This window comes from Notechis scutatus, chromosome 4 (genome assembly GCF_049901735.1).
Source record: "Notechis scutatus isolate UNSWTSFEM ecotype Mainland chromosome 4, rNotScu1.2, whole genome shotgun sequence".
Classification (NCBI taxonomy): domain Eukaryota; kingdom Metazoa; phylum Chordata; class Lepidosauria; order Squamata; family Elapidae; genus Notechis; species Notechis scutatus.
Window position 1 is genome coordinate 97,730,132 of NC_142012.1, and position 20,593 is coordinate 97,750,724.

At 37.9% G+C, this 20,593-nt stretch overlaps 1 protein-coding gene across 3 annotated transcripts in view; it reads right to left on the bottom strand.

Moving 5' to 3' along the window:
* Positions 1 to 20,593, bottom strand: part of ASAH2 (N-acylsphingosine amidohydrolase 2) — a 214,973-nt gene that overhangs the window by 21,271 nt on the left and 173,109 nt on the right. For 2 of the 3 annotated variants that reach the window (XM_087964165.1, XM_087964166.1), the window contains exons 2-13: positions 19,520 to 19,612; positions 18,920 to 19,042; positions 15,382 to 15,473; positions 13,635 to 13,787; positions 13,360 to 13,536; positions 10,799 to 10,926; positions 9,723 to 9,800; positions 7,930 to 8,050; positions 4,773 to 4,898; positions 2,766 to 2,852; positions 1,294 to 1,398; positions 1,115 to 1,196 (exon numbers count right to left, since the gene is read on the bottom strand). In XM_087964165.1, coding sequence (XP_087820291.1) covers positions 1,115 to 1,196; positions 1,294 to 1,398; positions 2,766 to 2,852; positions 4,773 to 4,898; positions 7,930 to 8,050; positions 9,723 to 9,800; positions 10,799 to 10,926; positions 13,360 to 13,536; positions 13,635 to 13,787; positions 15,382 to 15,473; positions 18,920 to 19,028 — 1,258 coding nt within the window. In that variant the 5' untranslated portion in view covers positions 19,029 to 19,042; positions 19,520 to 19,612. The remainder of the gene's footprint in view (positions 1 to 1,114; positions 1,197 to 1,293; positions 1,399 to 2,765; positions 2,853 to 4,772; positions 4,899 to 7,929; positions 8,051 to 9,722; positions 9,801 to 10,798; positions 10,927 to 13,359; positions 13,537 to 13,634; positions 13,788 to 15,381; positions 15,474 to 18,919; positions 19,043 to 19,519; positions 19,613 to 20,593) is intronic. The other variant, XM_087964167.1, reaches the window with a different exon arrangement.

Below are 20,593 nucleotides of genomic sequence, written 5' to 3' on the forward strand. Positions count from 1 at the left end.
TATTATGTATTAATTACATCTTTAAACCATATATTCACAGATTATTTTATCTCATTTCATTTCATTTTGTTGATGACATTACTACCTTGTGTCCTTTGCGCAGTGGTGATAGAAAGCTTGGAAACTAACTACCCTACTGAACAGTGTGTCATTGCCTGGTGAAACTAGAGAAAGAAAGCAGCAGGTCTTGTTCTACCTGGAAGTAAATTGGATAGTGCTACTGATATGTTGGGAATAGTGGTGGGATTCAAATTTTTTTACTACCTGTTCTGTGGGTGTGGCTTGGTGGGCATGGCAGGGGAAGGATACTATAAAATCTTTATTCCCTCCCCACCCCATTAACCTATTTTCCAGCTCCGTTCTCCTGTGCAGGGCAACAAAAGAAGACCCAACCGATCAGCTGGGACTCGGGAGGCAAAGAATAGTTGGAGACAGGGCCAGTCAGAGGTAGTGTTTGCCGGTTCTCTGAATTACTAAAAAATCCCCCTAGCAGTTTTCCAGAACTGGTCAGAACCCGCTGAATACTACTTCTGGTTAGGAAGTACCCCTTCTGACCCTATCTTTGCCCTCTCTTATCTGACTTTTCCCCAAGCAGCATCTATTCGCCCTGTATCCCAAGGTCTTTCCCACATACAAAAGTCCATGATGTAGAAATTTCAAGAACAAAACGATTTTAAATATTTGAATACAAGTTCATAATTTTTTCAAAATCTATTGCTTCATATTTCAGGGTCAAGGCAGAATACAAACTTTTTTTTTTTAAAAAAAAGATTTACCTTTATTTTTGGTCAACTCAAGGTATACCTAATGCTCTTATTTTCCCCACAATAACAAACTTGTGAGATCCATTGAGAGTGTAACTGGTCCAAAGTCAACCTTGGTTTTTGGGAGGACTACAACTCATAGTCTCCTCATTTCTACCCAGCATTGTAGCCACTCTGCCAAGCTGTCTCTCCAAATTTGTCTTCCAGTCTCAGATGTTCTGCACTGCAGAACATGGGGGCTGAGAATTTGAGAATCTGCAGTCCCATCACATATGCAGACTAGTAGCTTGCTGTGTAACAGAAAGAGTAATAGTAATAAATAAAATCTGTCGATATTTCTTTCCACTTGCCTTGAGTAAAATTGAACATTCCTGGTCCATCTATGGTACCTGCAGCAAAGCTGTATCCCAACGCTGCTTTACATGTTTTAACCTTTGGAAAAACAATGTAAAGAGTTAAGGTCTGCATTGTAAATACTTCTATATTGTTACCATCTGCCTGGAACATCATCTCCATGGAGGTACACTACCGTGTGTGTAGAGTTAAGCTGAACAGTGACGTTACTCATGTCCACCCATCGATGAACTGAACTGATGGGACCATCAATCTCTTTTGAGGCCTTCGTATATATTTCCTGAAATACAAATGAAAACCAATCATCACTCAAATCTGGTTATAATTTTATTACCATATTTGAGTACATATATATTGTTCAAGTGTGGATCTGTATGTGTGAATATGTGGTAGGGAAGTTCTGGACTTCTGAACTGCATGTCAGGATTTCGGCAGTTAACCCAATGAAATCATGAGTCTCGAGCCAAATTTCCAAGACTTCAAGAGGATTTATTGGGAGTTAACATGTCCGGCACTTCCTTTGTGTAACCGACTCTGAGACACATAATTCATTGTCACCCTTGACCCTGGTTTTCCCCCACCCCCTGGGTATATCATAATTCATATTCTCCAATGAGACACGTCCATAGCCAAGAGTCATCAATCGTGTTCACCGGTTAGATATTTGCGCAGCAGAAACTTCAGTCACCAAGTTACTCTCTTTGAAAAACTATGTATGGAATGCACTTTCAATTTCCAAGCTGCCGCACTGCTCTTTCAAACCCCTTTGCCCCCTCCCTTTCTGTTGGCAACTCTAAAGAGACCCTAGAAATATTTTATGAATTGACACTGCAGCTCCCAGGGACCCTCATCATTAGACATGCAGGCAGAAGCTACTATGATTTGCAGTTCAACAACAGGCATCATTTCGTCAACAAATCTAGCAGGCAGAAGGGACACAAAATCCTGAGGTAGAAATAGCCGCAGCCAAGGTCTTACCCTGACAGAAGGGTAAAACTCTTCATCACAGGAAAAGTATTTCGTTTTTCCACAATATAACTCATACACCCATGGTTTCTTACTAGTTAGGAAGTAAGAACTCTAAGCAGATAAGATAAGGTTAGAAAAAAGCTATGGCATGTGTCAACTTCCTCCTACCCCCAATGGGTAGTTTAATTGGAGGTATGGGAGTTGAAGAAGTAACAAAAGAATAGTCTGTACCCATCCTGAATCTTACATTCGAACAAAATTGAGATCTAAAGCTTCATAGGAAAAGGAGGCAAAGTTAATGCAGAGGCCTAAAGACAGTATCTGTCAGGTGCCATACAGCAATGAAACTTTACATTGAACATGACATTATCTATCTATCTATCTATCTATCTATCTATCTATCTATCTATCTATCTATCTATCTATCTCTATATCTTTGCATATCTGTATACATTGTATCATTGCTAAACAAAGTTTTTTTAATGGAAAAATATTCTAGTTAAAAGGAAATTTGGCATATTATTAGAAAAGTGACAACCTCTATCATCTACATTTTCCTGGAATGTCAAGATTCTAGCATCTATATTTTCCTAGAATGCTTTCCTAGAAAATATAGAAGCTAGATGCTAGTACTTATGACATCTATATTTTCCTAAAATGTTACAATTTTAAACATACCTTTGCATTTGAGTAGATGTGTCTCCCAATTATTTGTGTGCTCTGAAACATGTCTGTCCCAGGACCTGTAGCAATGCACAACTTAGCCTAAATTGGATTTCAAAACAACAAATTAGAAGGGAAAAGATATGTGGTTGACCAGCCTTTATCTTTGCATCTACTTAACTTCCCGTTTATCTTTCTTTCCTCAATTCTAAATGCTGATTATAAACTCCTTTCAATTTCCCTTTAACTTGCCGCTAATCAGGCAGCAAATCATAGCCAGTTATGTGTAATGGTTAAGGCACTAGGTCAGACACCCACGAGTTCTAGTTCTGATTTAGGCATAAAGCCATTTGGTCCAGCCACTTTCTCTTAGCCCTAGGAAAGAAGGCAATGGCAAACATCTTCTGAAATATTTTCCAAAAAAAGTGCAGGGCTTGTCCAGCCACTGTATGAGAATTAACATAATTGAACAGAAGCAAAATAAAATAAGTGAGTCTTGCCTTGGTTTGGATTGCGCCTTGTAAACTCTGGACTTTTCTTACCTCGTGAACCTTCTTGTATTGTGGATTTAATTTTACTTGGTGAGTTTGGTGAGCTTGCTTTGTGGACTTATTGGCCATTGCTCTATGGACTACCATTGGTCTGCTTGTGGATGGACGTTATTGGGACAGTTTTGAGCTTTTGATAAAGAAAGTTGCTGGGGAATATAAACCTCTCTCTCACACTCCTCAGGGGTGTGTGTGTGTGTGCATGTGAGAAAGAGAGAGAGAGAATATTATTGAAACTGAATTTGGAGAATGAATATATGAAGCATTGTATCATTCAGTGGGCAAAGAGTTTTGGATATAATATAATGAACAGAGGGGAAAATATGGGCAAAGGGTTTAAAGTTTATATTAAATTATAATTGAAAAGAAAAAATTTATAAGATGATGTACTGTTGGTATGTAAATTGTCAGATAAATTGTCAAGAATGTGTGAAGGTACTTCGAATGAATGTTGGAAATGTAAATGTAAAGAAAGAACTTTTTACCATTTATGGTGGATTTGTGATAAAGCAAAGGGATATTGGAGCAGGATTCACATCTTAATACAGTAGATTCTTAGAGTGAATATAAAGATAAAACCAGATACTTTTCTCTTGGGATTAATGGATAAAGCTTGAAAAAAAATGGAACTCTTATGCCGCAAAAGCTGTGGAGTTAGCAGAGAAGGCTAAACTGACTTGCTTTGATTAAAGAAAAAAATACAATCAACTTTGTTTCTGCTTGGAAACTGCTTTTGAATTTTGTGCTTGAGATGGGAAAAAATGAAACGCTTTTCGCTTCTCATCCAAGAAGCTTCTTCAGCTCTGACTGGATGGCAGGGAATGAAAGAATTTATACTCCAGGTGGTCTTAACAACTTGCTAAAGTAATGCAAATGACCAGCTGTCTGTAAGGGGTTTTTATATCGCTTACAGACAGCTGGTCATTTGCATTCTTTTAGCAAGTTGTTGAGACTACCTGGAGGTCTGTCTGTGTCCATCAGGGTCACCTGAGTGATGCAAATGGGCATGGAGCCTTCTTGGAACTGTTGAAATGACTGTGTGGTAGACTGGAGATAGATGATGCTGTATCCTTCCACCTCTGTTGAGAGAAGGCTGTTCAATTTTGACATAGATGGCCTCTTTGACCCTTCTTTCAAATCAGCGGTTCTCTCTCTCCAAATTATGGACTTGAATGAATACATACTATTACCCAACAGTCAGCGCATTATGATGTAACCAAAGGCACAATGGAATGATTATTTGTAATTATCAATGGGAACTTAGACCGTCTTGAGCATTTTGAAGAGTAATCTATAAGGCAGGTTACCCTGAAACCTTGCTCTCTTTGAAAGACAATCTTACTAGAGTTGAATTTATAAAATTCTGGCTATTTTCCTCCTTAGTACCTTTGGTGTATATAAGAAGGAGGTATATGAAGCCCCTATAATTTCAACCACGAAATGCACAAACTTTTGATCCAGATCTAATACTTACCCCACCTATAAGGCAGTAATTCCCCATGTTTTCACAGGGCTCCCCAGTGTTGATGCAGTGTGGGCCCTTTGTATTCGGAGACACATCGCCCAAGTTAGAAGAAGTAAAAGCTGCCACAAAGGGGCCCTGAAAGAGGAAGAAAGTCATATTGGTGACTCCCGTTGTTCCCACAACATTTATAACTCAAAATCTTAGGCATTTGAGGGAGGTGAGAGTATTAAAATTGCAAGATGGCAAGGTGAAAAGAAAGACGCCTTATTCTTTATAAATGCATAGAGGGTCAATGTATGTAGAACAGTTGCAATGTTGATACAAACACATGATAACCTGCAGACGTTGCCGAAAAAAACCCTCCTCAAGTCCTATGTAAGAAATTTAAATCTGTGTATTATTCTTGGTAGCATATATGATTTATAATAACATATATGATTTACAACCATTTGTTAGTGACTGTTTGAAGTTACAACAGAAGCGAAAAAATGACTTATATCCATTTTTCACACTTACAACCATTGCAGCATTTCCCATGGTTACGTGATCAACATTGGGATGCTTGGCAATTGGTTCATATTTATGATGATTCATACGTTGAGGACCACCCGCAGTCCATTCCCTTATGAGACTGGACTAAAACAGCATAATAATATTTGAGCAAGTTTGACCATACAGATACTTAACAATGTGACCTTTAATGAGACCTGACTTTTACTGCAATGTTTTAATTGCCTGCCACATTCATGTAATATTCGGTGCTTTCAGGTTTTGTGAGTACTGTAGTCACATGGAAATGAAAGTTTGCTTTTTGGTATTTGTTTCATTTCATTTTCACTGCCATGCTTCGTTATTATGGTTCGTTGCAGAGTTAGCCAGATGTTCAGACTGGATTTGGCATTTTTAATTCACCTATTTAGTCCTTTCCAAGGATCCAGGATATAAATATTATTTATATATAAAGTCTGTGTGGCTTACAAAATCCAAAGACAATAAATAAAACAGTTAATAACATACAACCACACAGGAAACCCAGACCAAAGCAATCAAACAATAATAAATCAATCCATACCAAAGGACTAATAAACACATCACCCACAAGACTGGGAATAGAACCAAGTGTTAAGGCTTTCTAGAACTCCAGAATAGGTAGCTACTATTCCACATTTCTCCTGCCAACTGAAGAAAGAAGCGTATTTCTCCAATTTAGGCTCCTCACCTTAACCTCCTCAACTGTACCGTGAGTATAATCTCCAAATTTATTTATTTAGTCAAGCATGTATTAGATAACATGTATAAGTATAAACATGATTATGAATACATGAAATGGATACAAATAAAAAGGAACATTAGGACAGGGACGGTAAACACATTGGTACACTTATGCACGCCCCTCACAGACCTCTTAGGAATGGGGTGAGGTCAACAGTAGACAGTCTAAGGTTAAAGTTTTTGGGGTTTGGAAGAAGCCACAGAGTCAGATAGTGTATTCAAGATATTGACCACTCTGTTGCTGGAGTCGTATTTCCTGCAATCAAGTTTGGTGCGGTTTACCTTGAAATTGTATCTATTGTGTGCTCTTGTATTGTTGTGAATACTGCCTTGGGGGACACTGCTGATTACAGGTACAGGATTTGATAGGGCGCTTGTTAGGAATGTAAGTCACCTAACAGTTATTTGGGTTGGAAATATATAAACTAGGATAGACATTTTAATACTGTATCTTTAAGAAAATCCTAAAACTGTAATTGGGTGTGGTTTCTCAAACGGCCATAAGATGGAGCCAGAAACCTGGGTTGTTTTAGTCTCAGAAGAGAGTCTCAGTCTCTGTTTCCTTCTATTGGAGAGAGTTGCCGTTCCTCCTAATGACTGTTACTGATCGTTGATGTAAGTCTGTTACTGAACTGTTTTTTGATACTGGACTTTGATATTTGGATTATCCCTGAACTGAACACTGACTAATTTACCAGTGAATGACTTGGACTGCTTATCTTGGACTGTGCTTAAACGTTTATTGGAAGTAAAAACCTACATTTACTGTACAGTGTATCTGTGTGCTGTGTGTGTATTATTCAACATTACTCTCACTACGTCTCCCTGTATGCGCTCACTCTCCTAACGGGGAATTACCTCAACAGCGCTCCCTATTTTGACCAATTGTTGCCTATTTGACAGGAATGCAGCTATCCAGTTATGCAGGTGTCCGGAGATACCATAAGATTTTAGTTTTAAAAGTAGTTTATTGTGTACCACTGAATCAAAGGCTTTACAGAAGTCTATGTAAATTGCATCTATTGCTTTACTTGTGTCTCGACTTGTGTAGTCCATATGTTTTTGCAGTGTAGGAGTTGCAGATTACATGATAATTTTTTCCTGAAACCAAATTGTTTTTGGAGAGTAAGTTGTTTGTCTCTAATTGATTCCATTACTTTGCAAGTGACGCAAGATAAAGAGATTGACCTGTAATTTTCAAATAGGCTGGGGTCTCCCTTTTTGAAGAGGGGAATGACCGTGGCTAGTGACCATAGGTTGGGCAAGGAGCTGATCCTGAAATATTTTTCAAAGATTATGCTTAAGAGATTCTGCTATGGCATTGGAAAGCTTTTTTAAGAAGTAGGCACATAGTCCATTGGGTCCAATAGATAGAGATGGTTTTAGATTTTGTAGTGCTTTTTCGATGTTATCTTCTGTAACACCGATATCTATTAGATCATTGTAAATGTCTGTGGTTCGATTATAAAATATTGGGCATGAGCCATTGCTGTTTTACAAAGACTGAGCCATTTACAAATTGTAAATTGCTGTTTACAAAGACTATCTTGGTCAATAGGACTTGGAATTCTAGGAACTGAATTTGAAATGCTTCTGGAGAGTAACTGAGCTGAACTTTAGATTTTTGATAAAGCCTAAACTACTAATAGTATCTTTAAACAGGGTTTAAAACCTAATGGGAAACAATCGTTTGGGGCTATTATTCTATGCATTGCATGGGAAAGGTCCCAGATGCAAATCCCAAGATCTTCACATAGAAATATAACATTTCCTGTATAAAACTCTGGTCACTGCCAACCACATGGGACTATTTGAACTACTAGCTACATTCAATAGAAGGGCTGACGCAACTTACTATGTTGTATACACAATGATGCACGTTAATTGTTCTTACCTTTCCTGGAAAGTATCCTTCATTCTTCTCTTGTTCAAAGAGATAAGCTGCATAGCCAACATTATCACTATTAACTAAAAGGTTGGTGTTGTTCATACTGACAGGATGAACGGCAAACCAACTAGTAAAAACATAAAAAAGGGAAAGCTGTTAGGAAAGTATTTACTTACTTACTTACTTACTTACTTACTTACTTACTTGTATGCCACCTATTCCCAAAGGCCCTTGGCAGCTAACCATATATGATTTAACACTTCCTATCCCAAAATCCAGTCAGCCTCTGTCTGTCTGTATATTATCTATCTATCTATCTATCTATCTATCTATCTATCTATCTATCTATCATCTAATCCATTTATTCTTATTCATTTATTATTAAATTTATTTGCCGCACATCTTACAGTTTGAAGTGACTCTGAGCAGTTTTCAATGTGATAAAATATGCAAATATCCAAACAAGTATAAATATAAAAAACAGGTTAAAATGACAACAAACTCAAACCAACACAAAAGCCCGACTTTGGACTGGAGAAGTGTGGAGGTGCCTTCTGTATTACTGCACCGACAACCTCCAGCCAGCAGCTTCTCCTTCAGGACTCCGAGCCAATTGACATAGTCAGATTTTAAGGCTTTTCCCGAAAGTTAAAAGAGACGAGGGAGGTCTCACTTCCTGTGATGAGTAAATTTGCCATGCATGCCACATGTCCCACCTGTATAATGTACAGTTTTCTTCTACACACTTTTGTGCAGAGCAGAAGAGAATAAATTAACTAATTCTGGAAATGTATTTTTATGAAGCACAGGAGGGATGAAGTGGAATGAAACTTTATTGGGAGGGGGTTCCAGACAATGGAGCAGTGCATCTCTGAGGCCCTCTCCAATGACAATCCAGCAGGGTTGGGACCTGGAGATCGTTGACCCGTTAGTTGTTGACATTGGGACTTGAAAAGTGATAACCAACAGATCTCATCCGGACAACCATTGGCAAACAATGGAGCTCCTGCAGCAGAAAGATTGCTCAAATATATTTGAGCAAATCCATCACTGCCTGAGCCACAGAATTTTTCACCAGCTGCAGCTTCCAGATGTTTTTCAAGGGTAGCTCCATTATAATAATCCAACTGGAAGATGATTAGGGTTTTCAGATTCAGCTATCTTTACTCTTTTTCAAAACAAAAACATTAAGCAGCATATTAATGCTAAAAGAAACCCAAGGCTAAATATAACTCTTTATGAACATTTTGCAGGAACATTGGTTGTTGTTGTTGTTGTTGTTGTTGTTTTTAAACAAAAAACCCCAAAACCACTCTTTGAAAGCTCTGTTCTTGAAAGGGAAGCTGCTAGTATGCAGACTGCTCGTAAGCAGTCAATGATTAATAACTAGCAGGAATATATGTTTAACCTATCGCCCAGCAAGCTATACTTCCAATACAGTGGGATATGGACTTATTTTTCCTTTGTTCTTCATCACACAAGTCAGCTTTTCTCATTTTTTTTCCTTACCTACCCATCTTCTTTTAATTTCAACTTCACCAACTCACCAGACAATGTATGAAATAGGATAAAGGTGATTAATTTGAAAAAAGAAGACCAAGGTTCAAGATACCTTTGGCCATTCAAGTTCACCTGTATGTTTGAGCCAGTCACTCTCGCTGCCTTATCCCAACCAGCCCTACTATACCAGCCTTGATGAGCTGTTATATATGTAGTCTGTAACAGCCCTGCTAAGAATAAAATGAACCAATACAGTCTGCTTGGGTTGACTTCCTTCCTGTTTTCAAAGGATTTCTCACCTAAACATTCCAATCTCTTGGCCATTATCTGCAACCATTTTCAGCAGCGTCATTTCTTTGTCTACATTTGATGAATACCTGGAAAACATAGAGGAAGTGGGGGGAGGGGGAGAAAAGAGAGCCTTTCACAGCAACTAGAACAGAGCTTCTGAATCTTAAAGATTTGTGGATTCAACTCCCAGATTTCCACAGCAGCATGAAGAATTCCACATTCTCAGCATTCAGCATTCTGAGCACTCAAAATTCATTCTCACCATTATCAACATCCTTAGCAACATCAATATTAAAGTTTCTTGGACATTCACATATGTACACACCTTTACCTATATTTGCAGACTCTTAATGTCATGGACGTTTTACTATAGACAGACCTTGTCAAATATGTGCCAAATTCCATTTTTATGTTGATTCTGGTTGTTCGCTTAAAGATTCATGTTGCTTTACCATTATAATTTATAATTTCTATCATGTCATTATTATACCATGGAGGTTCTGTTGCCTATTAACTGCTGAATAACATAAGTTCCAGGTGGTCTAAAACAAATAAATAAATGAATGGCTGAGGAAGGAGTTGAACACTCTTGAACATTCCAGCTTTGCCATCAGCAGATACCTAGTGAACTTCCCTCATCAAGGAAATGGAAGAAGGAGGGGGGGAAAATAATGCCCTCTAAAGATATTTTCCTCTTCTGGGCATTTTGGAATGAGAACAAAACAGTAAATCATTATATTCCAGAAAGGGCTCCTATCCATTACCCATAGGATTATGTTTTTTATCGAGCAAGTTCTAAACAAACAGATATTGCTTAGAGCAGTGTTTTTCAACCATGATAAATTTAAACTGTTTGGCCTTCAGTTGCCAAATTCTCCAATCAATATGTTGGAGAGAATTGTGACAGCTGAAATCCAAAGAGCTTAAAGTTATTAAAGTTGAAAAACACTCCCTTTGAGCAAGTGAATCTTAATCCAGGGTTGCATAGATGTAAATACTATGCCTAGACTCTTAGCTAAATTATAAGATTCACAATACATCCATTACAATTAATAACAATGTCTCGAGATTCTCCTTCATTTACCGGCGTCTTTCAGAAACTGGATTCTGAAGGTAAGAAAGAGGACTTCTGTTGATCTGACTGTTCTCTACCAAACCTGTACCGATAAAAATGTGTCCTTGCACCATGTTCTGATGGGCCATGTCAATACTCTGAAAATGAGAAAATAGGAATTAGAACATGGAAACTGAGACATTTTGATTTGCAGCCAGCTTTTTTGTTAACGAAGGATTAGCACATGTAAACAAATCCTATTATGCCACTAGATAGATCAGGACCAGGTATCATCAGCCTACAATTGAGTATTAACATCACAATCTCATGTGCATTTAACACAAAAGCCGTTAAAGGGCAGCAGGTAACTCCAGAACCACACAACTCTGAGTCATGCCCCAAGAAGCCACAACTGCCCAAGCCCCATTCCAGTTACCCTCACCATCCTACAATCTGCAGCCTTGCACTCCACTGCCCCAGCCGATCATTTTTGCTGTCTTCTTGCTCCCGTTGCTAAGGAGACATGCCTGACCTGGATGCTGGATCATGCGGTGCTTGCTTTATGCATTGCAAAGATTTTTAGAAAGCACAATAGCACTTAGACTTTTTTAAAAAAAATAAATTTTATTAAGTTTTCAAATTTTAAAAACATAAAATAAAACTTTATACATTGTTATCAACATCAAGACATCTTTTGCATCTCTTCACGTTTTTCAGTATATGTATTTACCTATTCCTTTACCATTACATCTTACTCTTACTATAAATCAATATCTTTTATCCTTACATATCAATCTCCTCCATGGTATATTTACATATTTACATATTCCCTCATTCTTTTCCTAATTGCCATTTTATTTTATTTTTATTTCTAAGCCACTTAGACTTATAAGCCACTTCATAACGTTTTACAGCCCTCTCTAAGTGGTTTATAGAATCAGCATATTGCCCCCAACAATCTGGGTCCTCATTTCACCGACCTCGAAAGGATGAGTCAGCCTTGACCTGGTGAGACTCGAACTGTTGAACTGCTGGCAATTGGCAGTCAGCAAATACTGCATTTTAACCACTGCACCAGCATGGCTCGTAAATCAAGTTAAAGGGGCGGTAGGGTGTCAAAATGCCCCCTTTTACCACTTTACTAGGTCATGGGGATGGCTTTGCACTGCAGAGAATAAAAGGGAGCGGAGGAAAGCTACTTTGGGTTTATTTTCTCCTTTTTTTTCACTGTGCAAAGCCAGTCCCATATGGTTCAGGAAGATGAGCAGAAGGGCTCTGGGCCCTTTAAGATGCTTTATGCTTTTTTCCCCTGTTTTTGCAAAACAAAGCCAGCAGCATATAGCCCAACAGCCAGGCTGGGCATACCTTACAGTAACAGGAACAAGAAGATGATGGTAAAAGTTAGCACTGAATGGCAGGGTCCAAAATAATATAGACGCGGAGGAAGATAGACGGATGAGGGAGCTGTAATGACCCTGCAATCATAAGGGCAAGTGAGCTGCCAAGTACCCAGATTTTCATCAAATTTCTCCTACCAGTGCATGCCAACCTTCCTCATTTATCAGCTGGAATAGAGTCTCCAACCCCCAGGCCATGGCCCACTACTGGACTGCAGAATATTTTAAAGCAATCCGTATGAGTGATGGGCAAACACACATGCACGAAGTTCCACTTGTGCAGGTGGAGGGCAGTTGTGCAAGTGGAGCTTTGCACGTGAGCACAAGTGCCTGCCGCTGGTGCGAGTGAAGCTACGTGCACGAGCATGAGCACAAGCCCTCTCTTGCTCATCCACAAAATTCTGTTTGTGAAAGTGAAGGGTGGGTGGGCCTGCAGTTTGAACCAATGGAGCTGTGTACCCATGCATGCATGCAGCTGCCACTCCCACGCCTCCCACACACACACCAGGCTGCCAAGGCGGAAAGGTTGGGGACCACTGAGCTGGAAGATTCAAATCCAGGAAACCCCCACTGGCACTTGCACAACATCTCCCTAACAACTTTAACATTGATTCCCAATGGAAAGCCAAATGAGTCACTGAATGCCCAGACATAGGAAGGCATATATAAATGACCCCACAAAAAAGCAGACACTGTGTGAGGTTTGCAACTTGCAAATCCAATTCAGGATTGCTCTGTATAAATGGGGCATAATATCCTCCCCTCAGTGTGACTCCAGGGTCCCACGTCAAACTGTAGATCACATCCTGACTGGCTCTAAGTTGAGGGCATTTACCGATCCTGTATCTGATTTTTTTTAAAAAAAATATAAACAATACTGCACTTCAATGGGTAAATGGCCTAGACATTGGAATATGAATATAGTTTTTCTAATCTAGGTGAAATGTTAATATATATAAACTAAACTAATTAAACTGACCACAGAGGCATTGCAATGAGTCACAAATCCCTTCATTCAGTGCCCTCATATTTTTGAACAGTCACAGAATGAATGCTCATAAGTCAAGGACTACCTAAAGCTGGAGGAAGAAGCTGTTCTCTTAAAGGATTGTCCAAAGGAGGATGAGAATCTCTTTCAGCCTCAAAAGATACCATTACATGGAAGTTAAAAGGTTAAATTGGATGCTGCCTTACTTTAACGATCCCGTTGACAATGGCATTCAGTGTTGGCTTTATAAGACCTCCAGAAGTTATCATGACTAAGGTGTATTGGAAATAGCCTCCAGCCCCTGAATGAGTATGAGTTCCAGTCATTATGACATTGTTGTGATTGTAGAGATTTCCGTATTTATCTTTTAACTGTTTCATTACCTTAAAAAAGGATGAAAAGAAATATATTTTCTTACATTGTTACATTTTACTTTTAGGAGAGGAATGGGGAGGAGAGGTACTGGCTATTCCCCACCTACCTCTAGCCTTATTCTTTGAGACATCATTCCTATTTCAGCAACCACATGCACTACTCGGTTGCTGTCATTCTGTCGCTCTGCAAGGATGAAAGTTCTGCAATATAGTCGTGAGAGGATGCCACCACTGTTCTGACCAGGTTTACCGTAGCCCATCTACAGTAAAACACAGCATGACATTATTTATCCATTTGTTTAAGATTAAAAACAGCTTTGATGGTTATTGACTTTGAGTGACTAAGTAAAAAATAATAATTAAAACATAGGAATACAAATCCTTACATTCTGTACTCATATTGTTCTGTAAATATAGGAATGATAATTACTCTCTCACATCATGCCATCATCCTGAACCAAGAAACAACAAGCAAATTCATATATGCCCCGATCTTACTGTAAGAGGTAATCTAATCATTTCAACCCCCAAAGGCCTTTTGCAACAGCCAACCTTTCTTAAACTCCCATAGGATTATTGGCAGTTTAAGCTTGGGAGCAATATTGTTGCAAAAAAAGCGGGGAGGGAGAAATGCAGAAGACCTTGCAATCCCTGATGGTAATACCTCTTCAGAGAGGGAAGACAAAGGAAGCAGGCTGGGTATCATTAACCATACACAAAATTCAATCCTCTCTTAAAAGAAGTGTTATAGTCTAAGACTTCAGAAATGCACATGCCTCCTCAAACTTGGCAGGTGGCTTCCAAGATCATTCTGAACATTTCCACCAAGTTATAAATATAATTATATGGGAAAGAAAGGAGAAGTTATCAAATACACAACGGGTATCTTTTAAAAATCACCAGTAATAGGCAAATGTTTCAGTTTAGGTAGGTGGAGTGTGGGCATAATACATTACATTATTAGTTACTCACTGGTACAGGTAGTTCTCAACTTATGAGCACAATTGAGCCCAAAATTTATGTTGCTGAGACATTTTTAAAGTGAGCTTTGCCCCATTTTGTAACCTTTCTTGTCATAGTTGTTAAGTGCATCATTGCATTTGTTAAGTTAGTAATGTGGTTGTTAAGTGAATCTGGTTTGCCACCATTAACTTTGCTTGTCAGAAGATCACAGGAAATTGCAACAGTCATAAATGTGAGTCAGTTGCCAACTCTCTGAATTTTGATCACTTGACCTGGGGATGTTGCAATAGTTGTAAGTGTGAAAAATAGTTATAAGCCACTTTTTTCAGTGATGTTGTAACTTTGAACTGCCACTAAATGAACTGTTGTAAGTCAAGGACTACCTGTATAGATTTCCTGAGAGAATTTTGAGAAGAAATATACAGTAGTTGTAGAAAAAAGTTGGAATGTTACAGCATGTGGGAATGACCTTTGGAATGTTAGCAGCAGAAAATTGTTCTGTTCTTTGCCTGCACTACCTTGATGGGCTAATAATGAAAGAAGAAGAATGGGAAGATGTAGAATCCAGAGAATAAAATGGTCCTGATTGGGAGATTTAACTTGCTGAGATATTGGAAGAAGGCGGTTCAGAGGAATGGGAATATTATAAGATGGGAAGGGAAAGAGTTTGATGTTTGGTTTCTGGGTGTTAGACATGCACCAAAGGAGAAACCTTCTTTCCCACTGAAAACTATTAGAAGGCATGGGTCCCTGTTACTCCAAAGTTGGATGAGAGCTTGATAGAAGGTGATCAAGTGGAAGACTCTGAACATGGTAGGCAAAAGTTTGTGTGGGACATTAAATAGTTGGGATAAATAGGCTGTGAGCTATTGAGGCCAGGCAAATACTCACAAGAGGTACTTCAGCTATAGGACCAGTACAATCTGCCCGACCAACACCGATTAAGTAGCCCTCAGAACCTTTAGACAATTCAGAATTAGCATCTGAAAAAATATACATAGAAAAATTAGGCATTCCTTTCAACACAGAAGCAGGGTTGTACAGAATGTGAAATTTAAAAGCATATCTAAGTTCTTAAAGCTAGGTTGACGCATTGAAAGAACACTGCTTGAGGATTCCAAAATTAAGGCCAATGAAATGAAACACAGCATAGGACCTTCAAGGGTGCGAAGTGTGTTTCCTCAGTTGGAAGATTTCAGTCATGGTGACTGCAATAAGCCATTTTGTGAGGAACAGTATTTCAATTCTTTTATATATATTTTATTTATATATTAAAATTTCTTTTTTTGAGAATAGCATTATTACTATTATCACTTCTCCATACAGACACAAATTCAATGTCATATTCATCCTTGTGTTCTATTCCATATCTTATTACTATTTTAACATTTTCTCAATAATTTTTCCTTTCCCTTAGTTTTCTCAATCTTACTTTTAATTATCTCATTCCTTTCTAAATTCATATATATATATATATATATATATATATATATATATATATATATATATATATCTTTTTCCAAGTTTCAATATCTTTCTAATCATTATATTTATACTTTTGTCTGTCCTGTTTCAATTTCATATTTTCTTTTCTCATTAAACAAAATTTTCCCCTGTAGTTACTGATTGGAGTATGACACCCTTACATCTTTTAATTTTTATCCCTTCAACTCTAATTTAAACTTCAATTTATGTCTTTACAATTATAACATTCAATATAACACATAACTTCCAGTCGAATTCTGCTTGGTACATTCTTAAAATGCGTACCAAGTTCTTAAAGAAAAAGCATATATATAACAATAATAAATAAAATACTTCTTCTATTCCAATTCAGTTTTATCATTAATGTTAGTTATAATCTTTAACATCTTTAACATTTCTTTTCAATAGGATATCATACTTCTAGGAACACTTATAATATTTCCATAATTTTTTCATATTTCTTTCATATTCCTCTTCACTTAAATTTTTATAACACATTAATGATAATTAAAATGTTCCCCTCCTTTCCTCATTCCATTCTCTCATTCTCTTTATTTCATTTATTTATTAAACATTCCATTCCATTACAATGAGTATTTTATCTATCATTTTAATCACACTTGTTTCATATTTTCAAAGTTCATTTCTATTTCTAATATAACAATACTATTTTATGTACCCTTGCATAATCCCCCTTTCAATTAAATTTTCACCCATTATCTCTGTGTCTTTTAAATAGGCTTATACTCTTAATCTTTGTACATTTTCCCTGTTTCTCTGTGTCCTGTTTCTGTCCTTTATAATTTCTTTTCCTTTCCCTCTTCCCCCTCTTCTTCTCCCTTCCCTTTTTGACCCCTTCTCTCTCTAATTCTGATTCTCTCTTCCGTAATCCTCTCTTCTGTTTCTTCCTAATATTATAATTACTTTTCAAACTATTCTTTTTTGGGGTTGTTTTTTCAAATCTTAAATTTTTCACTCTGTTTCCCCCCTTTCCTTTCTTTTCCCCACATAGAAATACTTGGTCATTGAGGATAGCTTCTTCTTTGTTCCGCCCTTCTTGTTCTACAGGCATTTCTTCTTGTTTCTCATAGTTCAGGATCTCCATTTCTAAAAATTGAAATACGAAGCCAAAATAATCTCTTCCTTCTTGTGCATCTTCTTTCTGTTTTTTAAGTTCCATTCTCAATTCTTCCAAGAGTGAAGAATTTTAAAAACTTTTAAACAACCACCCGATTAACTTTAGTCCTTTAGATCGAATAGCCAAAAATCCAAAAATTACCAAGTAATCCAAATAATCCAAAACTGTTTCTTCTTGCTTCTTTTTCCCCCTTTCTCTTCCTGGGGTTCTCTTATCTTGTTACAAAGTTTCAGTTAAAATATATCTTTTAGAAATCTTGTTAAAGTTTCACTGTTAATTCTTTTCACTTCCAGGTGGTCTCCTCCATTTTTCCAGATCCTACCCTTTTGTTTTTTTTCCTTCTTTAAAAAGTTTTTGAGAATCCAGAAATCTTTATTATCCTTTTGACATTTTATTTTCAGCTTAAATATCTGTTAATGTCAAAGTGGATTTTTGCCAATTTTTTGCTTAAATCTCTTAGTTGTCAATATAGGGAAGAAAAGAAAAAAAACCCAAATCCTTTCCCTTCCCTCTCTCATTCGCCACTTCAAAGTCTTCTTTGGAAGCAATGTTATTCTTTATAATTCAAATTCCAGGGGACCTTATATTGTTGCTTTTTCAGTTCGACACAGTCAGCCAAAACTTTCTCTTGTTATCTTCCTCCTGCACATTCTTTTCCGGTCGAGTTCTTCTTTGAGGTGGCCATTTCTGACCACTGCTGCAGCCACCTTCGGGAAAGGGAGCTGGGGAGGAGAGATGCGACTCTCCTCGACCCTGCTGGCAGTCTCCCCCTCTTCACCATCTCTACAGGGTGGCTTAGCCCCGAAACCAGCCAGCTCGGGGTGCTCCAGTGGCAAGCACAGATCAAAACTGCACATGATTATGGATTTCGGTCTGTCGCCAAAGAAGCTCAGACCCAAAGCCCAGTATTTCAATTATAAAAGCATGTAAGGTTTGGTACCGCCAAAAACACTAGTTAAAAACAACAACAACTAGTTTACTCTTTTTTTTCACCTTTTCTTTTTTTGCAAATTTTATTCCCAAGCTTGATAAACAACAAAATCAATGATGGAATGGAAGATTATGACATGTTTCTCTCTCACTATTGTTAATAGATCCCAAAGAAGGCAGTATGTTTGCTTTTAAACTGACCTCACCCCAACTGTCCTTGTACTGGACTTTGACTGTAATAAAAATCTGATTGCTTTCAGATGCTGTCTTGCTTTTTCTTTTCTTTTTGGCAAAAAGGAAGAGAACCCCAAGGAACCAAGGGAAAAGTATAAATAGTGGCATTTTTAGAAGAAAACGTTAGGAAATTTTGAGTCCCTCATAAGTGTTTCAAGGCACTTACCATTCCTCAACTTTAAAAAAAAATAGCTGTTATTCCTTCTTCTCCTATTTCCCTCCATTATGTGCCTTGCTATATCCATGCCTGTCATCAGAGTACAACCTTCAACCCTGCATATAAACATTTCCTTTATTTGATAGTTGGCAATGTAACCGTTACTATCAGAAAAGAAATGCAATTTGAGAATTAATGTTAAACACCTAATCCTTTTCTACTTTTATCCCAGGACCATGCTTTCTTCAAAATCTTCTGGCCCAGTATTTTCTCTTCATTGTAATCTCATCCTTCTTCTTCCTTTTTTTAATGACCATATGGAAACATGAATACTCTGAAAAAAATCCTATGAGGGAAAATGAATGGACCAAAGTCATTCCAATCCCATCCTTGGTAAGGAAATCTCTCAAGTGCAATTGATAATAACTTCATGGACACCACTATTGCGCCACTATTTCAATACTGATAGAAGTCCAGAGACTTACCACTTGGCTGAACATAGAGGACTAAAAGGGATATGACCACTGCTAGAACTACCATCATGAAGGCAACAGTAACAATACCAAGAGTAATTGCTAATTTGGATTTCTTCATCAATGGAACAGCAACTATAAAAACAAAAGTAGAGGAAACAACAAGTCAGAAGAAATAACAATAACCTAGGTAGATATATCTTTGGACAACTTCAAATATTCTGTACTCGAGAAGAAGGAGACCACAGTCTCACAGACAGAAGTCAACCTCAATAAGAGATGTGGTTAGGGCTGCAAGGTGTATTACAGAATATCCATAATTCTGGCCTCCGGAGTTGGAGCTATTTGTTTTTCTGAAGCCAAACTCTTTTGATTGTGATTTTTAAAAAAGTTTGGTCCATGAGTCAATTCCCATGGGATAAGGGGTAGAGTTGGTATTCAGCAGGTTCTGGCCAGTTCTGGAGCGGAAATTTTGAGTAGTTCAGAGAACCGGCAAATTCTACATCTGACTGGAGATTTTACAGTATCCTTCCCCTGCCGCGCCCACCAAACCATGCCCACAGATCCGGTAGTAAAAAAAAATTGAATCCCACTACTGAAAAGCACCCTTACCTGATGAATGGTTGCAGAGGATCAGGAGAAAGCTGGAGATTCCTGTATTTCACTGTGCAGAATCTGTACTCTTCTCCTTGTTGGTCATGGATACTGAAAGAAACACAGAACTATCAAAGTGACATGGCAGCGTGGGGGACAGGTGAAGTGCTTTTTAACCGCATTCCACTGAGTAAGAAAAGTTTTACATATTGCTCTCACTTTTATAATATAGAAATTTTATCATACTGTAATAATCTAGCAGTGATTTTATAATCTAGCAATTGAGAATAGCATTATCTAATGAGGATTCCTTGATAACCTCTGCTTTATCAGTTAATACTGGGCAAGAAAAACAACTAAGCATGATCATGCATCACTTCAACCTTGAACTCCTATCATCCTGAAATCTGCAGCATTTAGATTGCAAAGTTCATGTGTGTATACCATATGTATGAATGTAGCAATAGCAATAGCACTTAGACTTATATATTTAGTCTTCACAGTGCTTTATAGCCCTTTATAGTGGTTTACAGAGTCAGCATATTGCCCCCAACAATCTGGGTCCTCATTTTACCAATCTCGGAAAGATGGAAGGCTGAGTCAACCTTGAGCCTGGTGAGATTCAAACTGCCAAATTGCAGTCAGTCGGCAGTCAGCAGAAGCACTCTGCAGTACTGCATTCTAACTACTGTGCCTCTGTGGCTCATACTGTGCATATGTATATGTATGTATGGGTGTATACAAACACATATATACATATAAATATGTATATACATACATATATATTGTGTTTCCCCAAAAAAATAATTATGTATGTATATGTACCCATGTTTCTTCGAAAATACGACCAGGTCTTATTTTCTTTTGATCCCCGAAAAAACAGCTAGGCTTTCTTTTCAAGGGGTGTCTTAATTTTTCCACTCTGCACCTCACCTGGCCACCAGGCTGCTTCTTTTGCACTCAAAAAGAGCAACCCATTCACCCAACACACCTCACCTGGCCACTGGGCTGCTTCTTTCGTGGCCGAAAAGAATGAGCGATGCCACCCACACACCTCACGCCTAGCTGTAACGGTCACTCCAGCTACCGGTA